General features: G+C 41.1%; 1 protein-coding gene across 1 annotated transcript in view; it reads left to right on the forward strand.

The window, feature by feature from the left end:
* SCG3 (secretogranin III) overlaps positions 1–14980 on the forward strand; it is a 35464-nt gene extending 20484 nt beyond the window's left edge. Inside the window, exons 11-12 of the mRNA XM_050797937.1 lie at positions 9530–9610; positions 14659–14980. Coding sequence (XP_050653894.1) covers positions 9530–9610; positions 14659–14777 — 200 coding nt within the window. The 3' untranslated portion in view covers positions 14778–14980. The remainder of the gene's footprint in view (positions 1–9529; positions 9611–14658) is intronic.
* The last annotated feature ends 1133 nt before the right edge of the window (positions 14981–16113 follow it).

Raw genomic sequence — 16113 nt, forward strand, 5'->3', positions numbered from 1 at the left:
CCTGGGATGGCAAACTGATTTCATCTTTTGAGAGTCTTTAGTGTTCAATGGACTTTTCTGTTTGGAAAGGAATATGTATGACTATTAGTGCATTGTTTAATGTGTAATTTATAATCTTACGAATTTATTGAGCAATATTTTTAAATTTACTGAATACTCCTCTAAATAATCACATGCTACTTATTCAAAAAGATCACCAAAATTTATGAATTTGACCAGGCGCAGTGCCTCATGCCTGTAATCCCAGCAGTTTGGATTGCTTGAGCTGAGGGTTTGAGACCAGGCTGGGCAACATGGAAAAACCTCATTTCTACAAAAAATGCAAAAATTAGCCAGGTATGGTGGTGCATGCCTGTAGTTTTAGCTGCTCAGGAGGCTGAGGTGGGAGGATCTCTTGAGTGCAGGACGTGGAGGCTGCACCTCTATACTACAGCCTAGGTGACACAGCAAGGCCCTGTCTCAAAAAAAAAAAGAAAAGAAAAATTAAATTTAACAAAACAAAATTGTAAAATGATTTAACCAGTGATTGTAACTTTAAACACTTTTAAGGACTTGATAAAAATAACAAATTCAATATATCAAATTTCCTTAAATAGTATAAATATATCTATGAAATATATAATGCAATTTACATCTTCTTAGGATTTTTTATTTTATTTTTTGCGATGGAGTCTCCCTCTGTTGCCCAGGCTAGAGTGCAGTGACGCGATCTCAGCTCACTGCAACCTCCACCTCCTGGGTTCAAGTGATTCTTCTGCCTCAGCCTCCCGAGTAGCTGGGATTACAGGCACGCACTACTATGCCCTCTAATTTTTTGTAATTTTAGTAGAGATGGGGTTTCATCAAATTGGTCTTGAACTGCTGACCTCAAGTGATCCCCCCGCCTCACCCTCCCAAAGTGCTGGGATTACAGGTGTGAGCCACCGTGCCCGGCCATCTTCCTAGGATTTTAGAAACTTTACCATACCCACAAAGAAAAAGACTCGATGAGGTTATAAGTTCTAAATTGTTATCCCTTTGATTTCAGGTCTGAATGTGGGATCTAGTTGTATAGTTCAGTGGTTCAAGTCCCCTTGTTACAAAGTTGTGCTAGTTACATCGTGGAAATTTACATCTCTATGTCTCAGATAGATATTATTTTTCTGAAACTCAACGTCTTTACCAGAAGTTGTGAACAAATGATTCGAACCTACCTTATTTTTCTGTCATTATGATATATTGACATCTTTGATATAATTGGAACCTTATTTATGTCTTATCACTTGAACTCAGGAGGTGGAGGCTGCACCACTGTACTTCAGCCTGGGTGACACAGCGAGATTAATGTCTCATTAGTAGGTTCATCTACAGAGTTTATTCTTTAGGAGCTGAGGCAGTGGGTCAGTGCTCTCTTGGGGGAGGTGGTGGAGGAACCCAGCTAATTTATCATCTGAAAACATACCACTGGACTCTCTGAAAAGGGATTTTCATTGGTTATGCATAACCATCAGTGGCAGTGAATAGGTAGACTTTTTCTTATTCCTTGTTATGATATGATATGAGATCACAAGGACCAATCTTGCTCATGGTATAGCACTTAATTTTGAAGAGACTGGCCCACTTAAAGTTTCCCCACCCAGTATCTCCTGCTAACACAAATAGAAGCAGGTTCCTATTCACCCTTAATAATAGACCCATGCTTAATGTCTGTGTATGAAGTAGAAGAGAAACAAACTAGCTACGTATTCAATACCTTGAAACTCAATAATACCAATAAAATTACAAACTATTTCCCTTTTATATTACTACTACCTTTGCTAACACTTTATGCCTAAATTGGTGTAGCTTGGGCAGTGGGAGCTCCCTAAATTTCTCTTTAATCCTTGTAGTACATCGTCTTTGCTTTCTAGCAACAATGGGATATTCTACACCCACTCTGAATTTTCCTTTCCCAAGACTTGAAATCAATTCTCCTTGAAGGAGTTCTGGTTCCTTTTTGTAGAAAAGACTTGTAGAATTGGACACCCAAACCTGGGTTATATGGGTTCACATGAGTGGTAATAGTGGCGAAAGATGCTGCTTCTATTTCAGCTATTGGGACTTTTTTGAGCCAGCGCTGAAAAATACAATTTTTCCTTAATGTATCAAGTTTGTGTTGATTTTTCCTATCTTATACATTTTTATATTTTTGTATCCTCCTTTTCTCTAGCATGGATTTCATAGACCATCACAATTTTTTCCTACATTTTATATTTTCCTACATTTTACATTTCCTACATTGTACATTTTCCTATATTTTTTTCCTACATTGACATAGCTGACGTGTCCACTCCAATTGCTTGGTAGTGGCCCATGTTGTGAAAGTTTATGATATTGTATCTGGGTTCAGGAAGAAAGAAAGCTGTAATGATCAATTAATAATGTTTGTCCTGAGCAAGAGTAGGCAGAACTGATGATATGTGTGCCATGTTTGGGGACCCTGTAGACCAATCAGGCTGCTTTGATACTTCCATTTAACCCTAAGTCACTCTGGATGGGTGGTAAACTCTTTTTAAAACATATATATATATATATATATATATATATATATATATATAAAAATATATATATATATATATATATATATATATATATATATATATATCTTTTTGAAATTGTGGTACAATGTACATAACATAAAATTTACCATCTTAACTATTTTTAACTGTACAGTTTTGAGGCACTATGTACATTCACTTTGTTTTCATACCATCACCACCATCCATCTCCAGAGCTCTTTTCATCTTGCAAAATCGAAGCTCTGTACCAATTAAACAACACTTTTCCATTCCCGCTCTGCCCACTCCATGGCAATAAGCATTCTGTTTCCTGTCTCTATGGATTTGACTACTCTAGTGACCTCATATAAGTGGAATCATATAGCATTTTTCCTTTTGCAACTGGCGTATGTAACTCAGCATCATGTCCTCCATGTTCATCCATGTTGGAATTTTCTTCCTTTTTTAAGGCTGAATAAATACTTCACTGTATGTATATGCCACATTTCATCTAGTTATTTGTCTGTGGACACTTGGGCTGCTTCTACCTCTTGGCTGTTGTGAGTAATACGGATATATATATATATGGGTATACAAATGTCTCTTTGAGCTCCTTCGTTCAGTTCTTTTGGGTATATATCCAGAAGTGGAATTGCTGGATCATATGCGAATTCTATTTTTAATTTTTTCAGGAACCACCATACTGTTTTCTGTAGCAGCTGCACCATTTTAAATTTCTACCAATAGTGTGCAAGAGTTCCAGTTTCTCTATATCCTTGCTTAGATTTTTTATTTCTGGATTTTTTTTTTTAATCCTAACAGATGTGAGGTGGAGGATGAATGGTAAATTTTTAAAAATAGCTAACCAAGAAAAGAGTGGCCTGTGACCTGAGACAGAGAACCAGGAATTGGGCAGCATAGAGCATTACAGCTCAGCTCAACAGAAACCCAGCATGCCTCAATCATCCCCTCTGGAAGTGGCCCACGTATAGCAATCGTATTTCCCTAGAACCCAGTGAGCCATAGGCTACGTCCTTTGACTTGCTGGGGTAACATTCTCAGTGCTTTAAACACCACCTTCTATCGCTGTGCACAGGGCTGTAGGAATGCGAGCTGACAGAACTGTTTAGCTTCTTTTTAAGAAAACATTATGTAAAAAATGAATATAAAGGAGATGATTCTCAGTAGTCCACTATGGCCTATTTAGGATGTGAGTGTTTGGAGACTAATGATGAGAGTGGATTTCCCTCTTCATTAGGATTTCCATCAGATAGTAATGGGGAGAGAGGAACAGAATAGACTAAAACTCTATCCATTTACTTTTTTTTTTTCTTTCCCCCAAGACAGAGTCTTGCTCTGTCACCCAGGCGGGGGAGTGCAATGGTGCGATATCTGCTCACTGCAACCGCCACCGTCCAGGTTCAAGCGATTCTCCTGCCTCAGCCTCCCAAGTAGCTGGGATTACAGGCATGTGCCACCACCCCCAGCTAATTTTTTATTTTTAATAGAGATGGGGTTTCACCATGTTGGCCAGGCTGGTCTCAAACTCTTGACATCAGGTGATCCATCCAATCCATTCAGCCTACCAAAGTACTAGGATTGCAGGTGTGAGCCACCACGCCCAGCCTAGGGTTATTCTTTGCAATGGCTCTCCTAAAACATTAAAAAGAAGGCAGGAATTTGGGGTTAAAATTAGTCCCTCTGCTATTGTTCAGAGATGTAATTTATTCATGTTACCCTTGACCCCATTACTCTGGGATGAGGACAACTGACTCTAATACAGTTTAGAAAACACCAACTAAGTTTAAGCCAAGGACTAACAATTTCTAAGAAAAAAATGTAATTAATCCCCAAAAGGACATACCGACATATATCTTTGTGTTCGTAGTTGTTTTATTGCATTTTTCTCAAGGGCTATTTTGCTTCTCTGTTATGAAACCCAGTGAGAAAACACCCATTGTCTCTAGGTAGAAAAAGAAAATCATCCGTCTGAGTGGAGGCAGGGTTGACTGGGTTTTCTGGGACAGTTATTCAGCAAGAAATAAACACTTATTCCAATGGCATGCCTAACGCTGTGCCTAGGAAGCAGCTACAGAAGGAATATAAGAACCAATTCCTGCCTTTGAGGACTCAAGCAAGCTTTGAAATGGCCCAAGGATAGTCCTTAACCCATATGCTGGCAAGTGCAACACAGGCCACATACATGCACACATATCCCACTTACTGATGAGCCAGACATATGTAGAACAGGATCCCTTCAGGACAGAAAGTTGGAGGACGTTACAGAGTAGAATAAAGGATGAGGTAATGGTCCAGCTAAAACCACTTACGGAAATAATTATAAGCAGAACACATTGGCAATAGTATCTGTGGGGAGGCTGTTTTGGCCTTGCAGTGTGTGAGGCGATAGCCTCATCTAACCACAGCAACCGTTTATTAACCATGCCTAGCATGAACTGGGTCCTGTGAGGAATGTAAGTCATAATAATACTCTACATTTATATCATGCTTCAGTTTACAAAGCATGTTTCTATGCATCTCATTTCCAGCTTAATGTAAAAAACATCCAACTTCATTACCAATGATGAAAAATGATACATTCACCTTTGAAAATAGTTTAAACTATTTAAACTACGGTTTCCACAGGGACCCACATTAAGAACAGTGTTTTTCAATGTTGGTCTAGTTGTTTGACTGATTCAATAATTATTCCTAAATTTTTATGGATATTCTAATAAATTATAATTTATTCTAACTTCAACCAAATCTATGAAGTTGCTTAACTTTTCAAGTAAATTGCTCTCTGAAGACCAAAGAAAACTGCTTTCAAACTTTATTTCATAATCTAAGTGTGGCTCTTTTTGCCAGTTGGATGTTTACTCATTCACATCTGTTCTGTGGGTCACTGAAAGTCTTTTTTTTAAATCATCCAAGGGATGAGATAAGCATTATAACACCCATAAACTCACTCCAGTGCTATCATTTAAGTTTATGGCTGGACAATAAAATTAGGTTGGAAAAGGTGATCTCTAAGGTAACTTTCACTTAAATGTCCTATCATCGTCATATCTTTTTTACAGGAGCCAGAAAAGTTAGCCTATTTAATAAATTGATAAAAAATTGCCTAATTCATGTGGATACACTTATTTTTTAAGCAACATGAGAGAATTCACGCCTCCCTTCAAGTCTCCGGGGATTCTGCTAGAAATGTCCAAAAATCAGGAGTCCAATATTCTCCCCTGGGAGTCCGCAAGTGGGTGAGGAAGTCCCAAGTCGGCTTGGGAGAGCCATATATCAATATGGAGTTTTCAAGGACAACAAAAGGGAATTTCTTTCTATATGTACAAATCATGAGTCTCCTTTTTAGCATTCACCCCTTGATTTACAAACCAGTAAAACAAGGCCCAGAAGATGAGCGACTTGCTCAAGACCTCATGGCCAGAGTGGTGGAGCTGGCCTTGAACCCATGTTTCCTGACTCTTCTTCCAGTGCTCTTCCAGTCTTCCATGCTGCATCTAATGGGCATGTAAAATGTCATCATTATGCAGAATCTTGAATCTCACAGCTCTGTGGCCTGTGTCGGCACCCATGCATCAGTATCAGTTGCTTTGCTTCATCCAGTTCAAAAGTGCAGTCATGTAATCTTGGCATAATTTTAAGTATTATATCAAACTTTAATTTTTATAAACACTCTTTTACAAAACCTAATGTCTTTAGTACATACAGTATGCAATAGGCCAACCTGATTGATTTATACACTTTCCCCAGAGGGAGACAGTCAGGACAGCATAGCAGAGTAAGGACAAATTCATGTTTAGAAAAGATATTTTTCTCACAGTGTTAAAAACCAGAACAGCCAGAAAAACAAGGCTGCATCTTGATTCTGGCCCTTTTCCCATCTGCTTCAGCGTATGTTTTAAGGCTTGTGCTCTATTACCTCAGCCATGAGCTATTTTTTTTTCCAAAGGAAGATGAAATAAATTGAGGAAAAAAATAGTCCAGCTTTCCAAAGTCGACTCTCATAAGGTTTTCAGTGCATACTGTGTAAATAGAAGATTTGCTTTACAGCTCCTGCAAAGAGAAAAGTCAATATGAGCCAGCTGCTTTGCTCCAAGAGCAAAAGAGTACCTGATATGACTCCCATTGTTGCCAAGGCTCTTGTAAGCGTGTGGAGGTCTTAAAACTGGTGGCAGTGGTTCCCAAACTTTGCTGCACATTGGAGCCACCTCAGGATCATTAAAAAGTACAAATGTTTGGTCCCTAGTCCCAGATATTCTGATTTAATTGGTCTGAGGAGCAATTTGGACACTGGGCCTTTAAAATTTTTCGCTAAGTGATTTTAATGTGCATCAAAGTTTGAGAACCACTGCCTTGTCAGCCAGTTTAACAACAATAGCAGGCACTCAATTTCTCTAGTCTAAAAGGTGAATTTGACCCAGCCCCAGTCATTAAAGGCTCCATATTAATTTTGGTTCAAAACCAGGCTCTGACCCTGTATTAGTTCCCTCTCGTGCTGCTAATAAATACATACCTGAGACTGGGTAATTTGTAAAGGAAAAAGGTTTAATTGACTCACAGTTCCTGAGGAGGCCTCAGGAAACTTATAATCATGGTGGAAGGGGAAACAAACACATCCTCCTTCACATGACGGTAGGAAGGAGAAGTGCTGAGCAAATGGGGAAAAGCCCCTTACATAATCATTTGATCTTGTGAGAACTCACTCACTACTACAAGAATAGCAGCATGGGGGTAACCGCCCCCATGATTCAATTACCTCCTACTGGGTCCATCCCATGACACATGGGGATTATGGGAACGACAATTCAAGATGAGATTTGGGTGGGGACACAACCCAACCATATCAGACCCTCACTTAGCTATGTCGCCTTGGGCATGTCATTTAACCTCTCTGAGCCTTAGTTTCTTCATGAATAAACTGAGAAAATGATATTTAATTAATAGAATTCTATGAAGAATGACACATGGATATAGTATACCTATCACACTTGTGTTTTAAATGTTCTGATATAGCTGTCATTTAAGTTTAGAATCCATTCCATTTCAAGTCTCTCAAATAAATCATTCACTGTCACTAAAAAAAAAAAGGGTAGAGATAAATCTATGCCATTTATATGTTTTTTTAAGACGTAGTTTCCTAGTTTGGATTCCATGCTCACTGGGCAATCTTCTTTTTTTTTTTTTTTTTTTTTTTGAGACGGAGTCTTGCTCTGTGCCCCAGGCTGGAGTGCAGTGGCGCGATCTCGGCTCACTGCAAGCTCCGACCCCCCGGGTTCCCGCCATTCTCCTGCCTCAGCCTCCCGAGTAGCTGGGACTACAGGCGCCCACCACCTCGCCCGGCTAATTTTCTTGTATTTTTAGAAGAGACCATCCTGGCAATCCTCAAGCAATCCTCCCTCCTCAGCCTCCCAGACTGCTGAAATCAAGGCAGTTTCTACACCAACTATTGAAGCAACTAAGGACAAAAAATTGTGGATCTCTTCTGGTCCATTTACCCCTTTTTGCATAGGAGTCTCTGTGCTTCTTTGGGAATCAGATGACACAGATCTTCAGTGGTAAGGCAAGAGTAGGCTTCAAGATCAGGAAGAAAGATGCTCAGAAAGTCACTTAGGTAAACACAGTGGGGGCAATTGGAACACGGTCAACTCTTAGGGCAGTATTATTGTACATGGACAGTAGTTGGAGGTACCCAGGTTCAAGCCTGGCTCTGCTACTTTTTAGCCATGTGATTATGACTTTATGTCTCTGTGCTTCAATTTCTTCATCTGTGAAATGGGGATGATAATAGGACTGCCTCAAAAAGTTGTCGTGAAGAATAAATGAGACAGTGCATTTTGGAGCATAAAGCAGTCCTCAGCACATGATAAGCACACAATACAGGTAGCTCAACCAAGAGGGCTGTGCGGTAGAGTAGAGGTAACAGGGCTCAGATGCGGCTCAGAATGGGGTGGTCACCACACTGAGCTCTGCATCTATTGCTCCTGCAGAGGCCCTGGACTTTGAAAGCCTCTTTTTGTAGGCCATCTGGTACTTTCTAGAGACCTGGTTTCTTGGTGCTGACTCCCTAAGCTTTAGGGCCTTACCCGCTTAAGAGAATGGCTGATTTCTTTGATACAGAACAAAGCAACATTACTGTCCATGTCTGAAGGTGAGGTCTTATCCTGCAGATAATGCAGGTAGCGGAAACTAAGCAGATCAGAGTCCAAATGCCAGCTGTTATTTCCTGTGTAGCCTTAGCCTACTCACTTCGCCTCTCTGAGCCCCAGATTCCTCACCTCTCAGTGAATGGTAATATCCACTTGCAGACATAAGTTCAGGTAAAGGGCATCACAGAGCAGGTGCATGAGTGATGCCTGGTGTTCTTGTGCCACACTTGAGGCCCTTTGAACAGTGTTTACATCCTGAAGAGTTTTATTAGAACCAGTTCTAAGGTTTGCCATCCAAACCTTGAAGTGAAGCACTGGTCACCTCTTTGTCTAAGTTTTTACCTGTCCCCTGCCAGAATTGGGCAGAAGACTTAGAGCTGCTTACATAAAACCACACATTTGGACTTTTAACTGAAGTGATGGAATCTTTAAGTATCTGCCACTCTCATTCAAGTCCTTGGCCTGATGATGCTCCTCAGTTTGGAAGAACCATCCCTAACCAGAAATGAACTAATCTAGGGGCCCATCTATCTAGTAAACCGAATCAAAACTCTTCTCTGTCAGGACATCAAGGTGGATTTATTTGTGTGTGGGAATCATGCCCCTTGACACTTACCAACTTGATTCTTCCTCCTGGAACCTCATCCCCACCTGCTCTCCTTGACCTAAACCCCTCAACACACAAACACACAGATGCACATGCAAATATGTACATTGCCTAGTTAGGGAAACAACCTTGCAAGTGCTGCATACATCTAATATTTGTGGTTTTGAACCTAAGTGTGGTCTCTAAAATGAGCTGTAGTGGTATTTTCTGAGTGTTTGATTTCGTTCTCTTACCTCTTCCAGGAAAAACAGAAGCCTATTTGGAAGCCATCAGAAAAAATATTGAATGGTTGAAGAAACATGACAAAAAGGGAAATAAAGAAGGTAGGACCGGGTGTGGTTGTACATTGCAAACTTCACCCATTTGTCAGGAGGTCTTTCTATATAAAAATTCCCACAATCAAATTGACTGTGCCAAAGTCTCCCCGCAGAGTCCAAAAAAGACTGAAGTCACCTCTCAGATGCAGAGGGGAACAGAACCTCCATTTCTCTTATTATTCAAATTAGCCTTTCAAGCAAAGACATTTTCTTCTGTTTTACATTTTATTATGAAAAATGTCAAGTGAACGTAGAACTAATAGTATAATGGATCCTTGTGTCTCCAGCACCCTTCCTCAATAATTATCAAATGCTGCCAGTCTTGTTTTATCTAGCCCCCCTTTCTTGGAGTATTTTAAACAAAGGCATTTTCTGAGTACATATTTCACACACCCTGCAGTCACAAAAGCAGTCACTCACTTATGTAAAGCAAACACAGAACCATGCCCCGTTCTAAGTGCCAGAGATGCCCCACCCAAGGAGTGCACAGCGTCATTAGAGCTATGGTTGGTCTTGCTCCGTGATGTCATGGATAGGTGTGTTACTGCCAAGGAGGTGAGAAGAGGGGGTGGATCTTCGTATTAGGACAGAGACAGTTGAGAGAAGGGCCACAGGAAAGCCCTTCCTGGAAAGTTAAGAATGAATCTGCCAAGTGAGGAGAGATGGAGACAGAGGGAACACTAGGTACCAAGACATAAAGGGACCAAGAAGAGGGGTTGTTCTAGGAACTGGAGCCATTCATGTCCCCAGGAACACTGGATGTTTGTGGAGAAGAGTAGCAGACAGGGTTGAGAAGTGGGCAGAGGCCATGTCAGGAAGACGTTTGTGCACCCTTCAGAGGAGGTTTGTTTTAGCCAAGAGAGCCTAAATTGGGGCCTAATTTGGTTAAGAACTGAGAAATCCATCTGGCAGCAGTGTGACTACAGATTGAAAAAATAAGACCCCAGAAGGCAGGAGAGAGATAAGGAGGCAAGACAGATATCTGGAGCAGAAATATGGGGCTGTAAACCAGGGGACAACAGAGGAAATAAAAAGGAAGGGAGGAACTCGAGAGCTATATGGAGAAGGAGGATTCTGATATGATTCCCAGGTATCTGGCCAGAGCAGTTGCAAAGTGATGCCTTCCAAAGAAACAAGCAATGCTTCTCAAACTTTAAAGTGCATCCAAATCACCTGGGGAACTTCTTAAATATCCCACTGCCCAGGTTGCGCTGCAGCACCACTAAATCAGAAATTCTGGGAACAGAGGGAGAAAGAGCTATTTTCAGCACCCTCTTAGCTTGGGTCTTCTAAGTTGAGTGTGATGGCAATAATTATCGATATTCATGCATACTTTATTTGGTTCAAAATGATTTGAATTTCCAGGCTGTCAGTTATACTAAAATTGACATGAACTGTATTTCATCAAATCTGTCATTGATTAAAAATGCACCCTTGTTTTATGTGCGATTAAATTACAACATACCATCAATGACTGCAAAGACTTTAAAATTAAAATGTTCATCTTAGAATCATTGTAATACACTGTGTACCAAAATACATTCCAAAGCCATGGTAAATCGTATGGTACATCAATTTGGAGTATTTGTTACTGTTTTTACTGATTAGCATACGAATCAGACTCCTGGTCATAATCAACAACATCTTGCAATTCAGTGTTCCCATTCCAGAAATGACCAACCTGGTGAAGCATGGAACTCTGGTGCTTGCATATGGAAGGCTCTGTTAGGAAACTTCAGAATAATAGCATTGGGTTCGATGCTCCCTTTTGTCTCCGGGAAATATGCAGTATGCTCTCTTCAAGACAGAAACTCTTTCTCCACTGCTCTCATATGTGCTCTGCTTGACTTGGGGTCATCTCTCAAAGCCTGTGGGGGGATCTAGGTCCTAGGGCTATGCAGTGGCTGCAGCTGTATAAGCAAGTAGAATTACTATTAGTTCTGACCTTTCTTAACCATCGTTGCCACCCTTTGTTTGGTAAGGGACTGTGTGACCTGAATCCCCTTCTCAAACCCAGGAAAGGGAGGATCCATGTGATGTGATAGTGAGGATAATGAGAAAATCTTATGTAGCCTTGAAAAAATATGCTTTTAAAAAGTGAATCACAGCCCTTCTCTCCTTTGAGCCTTACAACCTTAAAACTTCCTTTAAGGTTAGCAGGATGGCTACTAGCTTATGTCTCCTAACACCCAGCTAGGGCAGAGTTGGCATTAGACCAAAGGGCCTTTCCTCTGCTTATGTCTCCTAACACCCAGCTAGGGCAGAGTTGGCATTAGACCAAAGGGCCTCTCCACTGCACTGCATAGAAAAAACTATGCCGGTTTTCCCACTGCACATAATAATAGCCACGCCATAAACATACAATTTTTCCTTTTCAAAAGAAAGCAAAATATTTGCCTGTTTGTCCATTCAAATCACTGGACCTCCTCACATATGTCTTTGGGAGTCTGCCTTTTTTTTTTTTTTTTTTTTTTTTGAGACGGAGTCTCCCTCTGTCACCCAGGCTGGAGTGCAGTGGCGCCATCTCGGCTCACTGCAAGCTCCGCCTCCTGGGTTCACGCCATTCTCCTGTCTCAGCCTCCCAAGTAGCTGGGACTACAGGTGCCCGCCACCTCGCCCGGCTAATTTTTTGTATTTTTAGTAGAGACGGGGTTTCACCGTGTTAGCCAGGATGGTCTCGATCTCCTGACCTCGTGAACTGCCCACCGCGGCCTCCCAAAGTGCTGGGATTACAAGCATGAGCCACCGCGCCCAGCTGGGAGTCTGCCTTTTATTTCATTAAAGATGTTGACACTGCAGCCTATTCTGCAGAGCCAACATTAATGAACCAGTAATGAACAAGAAGTGCCCTTTGTGCCTTAGGGGTCAGGAATAAGAGCTTGCAGTGAGCCGAGAGCGCCACTGCACTCCATCCTTGGCGACAGAGCGAGACTCCATCTCAAAAAAAAATAAAAGAATTAGCTAGGTGTGGTGGTGCACGCTTGTAGTCCCAAGCTACTCAGGAGGCTGAGGCAGGAGGATCACTTGAGCCCAGAAGTCCAAGGCTGCAGTGAGCCACGATCATACCACTGCATCCACCCTGAGTAAAAGAGTGAGACCCTGTCTAAAAAAAGAAGAAAAAGATTGCTAGAATTCAGAGAAATGCATTTACTGGCTTACTAAAAGGATATTTTAAAGGATACAAATAAACAACCAGATGAAGAGATACACAGGGCAAGGTCTGGAAGAGTCCAGAGTGCAGGAGCTTCCATCCTTGTGGAGCTGGGGTGCACTAACCTTCCGGCATGTGAATGAGTTTTTGTTCACCTTCCTGTCAGCCTCCACGTGTTCACCTATCTGGAAGCCCCTGAACCCTGTCCTCTTGGACCTTTCATGGAGACTTCATTGGATGGGCATGATTGGCAACCATGTAGGAATGTGATTGGACAGAAAGGGCATGGTCTAAACCCAGTAAGGCCTGCCTCTTTAGATTCTTCTTGACCTCTCTGTGCAGCATTCCTTCCTCCAGGGTACAGGGCAGGACCCTCTATGGATCAAGGGTCTTATAACCCACAATCAGATTAGAGTCCTGCCTTGGCCGGGTGAAAGGAGGGCAGGTCAGAGAAAGAATCTGCTTCCTGAGGCCTTCTTCTCAGGCCCAGAGTGCCCCAACATTATGACAAAGGGCTGAAACAAGGGCTATGAGAGTTATAAGCCAGGAACCATGGACACAAAAGTAGATAGATAGTTAGATGATGGAAAGAAAGAAAAGAAAAGAAAGAAAGAAAGAAAGAAAAGAAAGAAAGAAAGAAAGAAAGAAAGAAGGAAAGGAAGGAAGGAAGGAAGGAAGGAAGGAAGAAGGAAGGAAGGAAGGAAGGAAGGAAGGAAGGAAGGAAGGAAGGAGAAAGAGAAAGAAAGAAAGATGTCATAGGGTACAACCTCATGGGGTTTTGTGGGGAGCAATTAAGGTGATGGCTGTAAAGTGCTCAGTGCTGGGATTTCTCCTTCAATCCTCATGGCTGTCCCCTAACAGGGAGCAGATGTCCTGCTTGCCGGAGAGGAAATAAGCCCTGTCTAAGCCTCACTCACTTAGTGATTGTAGAGAGGTCCTTCGTGGTTCGTTTTCCTTTCTCATAGGAGCTTAAGGACACCCAAGTGACCCAGGCTCAGATTACATTCAGGCTCGCTAAGGGTGGCTGCTAAACCACCCTTTTATACCCACTCTCCCCTTTCTCTCCTCCTTACCAATGAACAGAAAGCAGGGTTCTCTCTAGTCATTTATAGCTATAATTGCTTAATATTTAAAGGATCAAGAGAAAATGGGGGTTTTTTAAACTTTCAGCAAGGTGTCATAGGCAGCCTTCTTACCTGGAAATCTTTATTTTTGGTGGGTGTCTTGACAATTTATACAGATTTTGTTTGTTTGTTTGTTTAAGTAGGACAGAGGAACCAAAAAGAGTTTACAGTTTGGCTTTTTGCTCCTTGCATACAATTCAAATAGCATGAAATAAAGTAACTCTTAATTTGAAAAAAAAAAAGTGGTTTGTCACATCAACAGGGACTTAAACCTAGTGTAAGTCAGAACACCTGGTTCTGATCATAACTTTTACTACCTATGTGACCTTGAACAAGGCACTTAACCCCCAAGTGTGGTTTCTGGACCAATAGCATCAGTATCACCTGACAGCTGTTTAAAATGCATAACCTGGATCCTCACCCCAGACCTACTGAATTGACTCTGCTGTTTCCCAATAGCCCCAGGTGTTTGGTATGAACATTAAAGTTTGCAAAGCCCTGGTCGTGAGCCTATTTCCTGTTTGGTCAAATGGGGATGGTATGACTCACCTGAACATCTCACAGGGTTGTGATGAAGAGCAGATGAGATAATACATGTAAACATTACTTTATACCACAAAGTACTGCACAAATGCCACGAATTAAAATGTCTCCCAATGTGAAAAATGGAGAATGGTAATTGTGTTATCATATAAAATGCTTCTCAGTTAATGGTAATCACTGTAATGGGATTGGCCTTTCCTGATCTTTGTTCATGATGCTGTAATAATATTTTCCAGATTATGACCTTTCGAAGATGAGAGATTTCATCAACCAACAAGCTGATGCTTATGTGGAGAAAGGCATCCTTGACAAGGAAGAAGCTGAGGCCATTAAGCGCATTTATAGCAGCCTGTAAAAATGGCAAAAGATCCAGGAGTCTTTCAATTGTTTCAGAAAACATAATATAGCTTAAAACACTTCTAATTCTGTGATTAAAATTTTTTGACCCAAGGGTTATTAGAAAGTGCTGAATTTACAGTAGTTAACCTTTTACAAGTGGTTAAAACATAGCTTTCTTCCCGTAAAAACTATCTGAAAGTAAAGTTGTATGTAAGCTGAGATTTTGTATACAGAATCCTTATTTCCTCATAGACTTATATTTTATAATCAGAATATGTTGCTTTGAAAAAGCCTCTAATGGACTGACCTTAAAACTCACTGTCTCATCCACACAAGCACTCCCTGAAGAATTAAGTGGGTTCTGTTTTCAAGGTATGCCAGGTACCAAAGCACCTTGCAGAGTATGTCTATTACAGGATGTCGTTTCCACTAGCAGTTCCCTTTGGGGAGTTGAAGTAAATTCACATTTTCTCAAAGTCTCGTAGCTTTGGAGGAGCTATCTGCTTTTTTGGCTGCTCTTTTTAGCTGGCTTTTTATTAGGCCCAGTGACATAAAAAGGATCCAGGTAAATGGGTATAGGATTTGCTGGATTTACTGACAATTTCGCCCTGCTCTTAACACTTCCTATTAGTGACTTTTCAGACTTGAGTTTGCTTATAGAGATATTTATGCACTCTCTAAGAAGACAAATGAGGTCATAAACACTGCATAAAGCAAGGTAAAAATGTATGCCACATCTCAGTTATCTAAACTGGATTAGATCCAAGCCAAGGTTTCCCAACAGAGAGCAAACGGCCAGGCAGTAGGGTAGAAATCAAGATAAAAATCATTCCTTCCTTGTGATCCAAAGCTGGTAGAGCAGCTTCCCTGGAGAAAAAGGTTAATGAACTTCAGGTCCCTGCAACTCAGCCCCCACCACAAACACAGCCCTGGAAACATACAGTGGCTCAAGGTCCTCTTGAAATGTTAATAATTAATGTTCCCAAACCAGAGAATGCTTTGAAAATGTATTACTCAGTGTAAATTAATTACATACATATTTTTCTATATATTTACTTCAAATTGTAAAAATAACATAATGCTTTGTGTATTAGAGTGAAGCCAGCTGGACTTCCTGGGTCGAGTGGGGCCTAGGAGAACTTTCCTGTCTTACAAGAGGATTGTAAAATGCACCAATCGGTGCTCTGTAAAACACACCAATCAGTGCTCTGTAGCTAGCAAGAGGTTTGTAAAATACACCAATCAGCGCTCTGTAAAATGCACCAACCAGCACTCTGTAAAATGCACTAATCAGCAGGATTCTAAAAGTAGCCAATCGCAGGGAGGATTGAAAAAGGGGCACTCTGATAGGG

Source organism: Macaca thibetana, chromosome 7 (genome assembly GCF_024542745.1).
Source record: "Macaca thibetana thibetana isolate TM-01 chromosome 7, ASM2454274v1, whole genome shotgun sequence".
Taxonomy (NCBI): Eukaryota; Metazoa; Chordata; class Mammalia; order Primates; family Cercopithecidae; genus Macaca; species Macaca thibetana.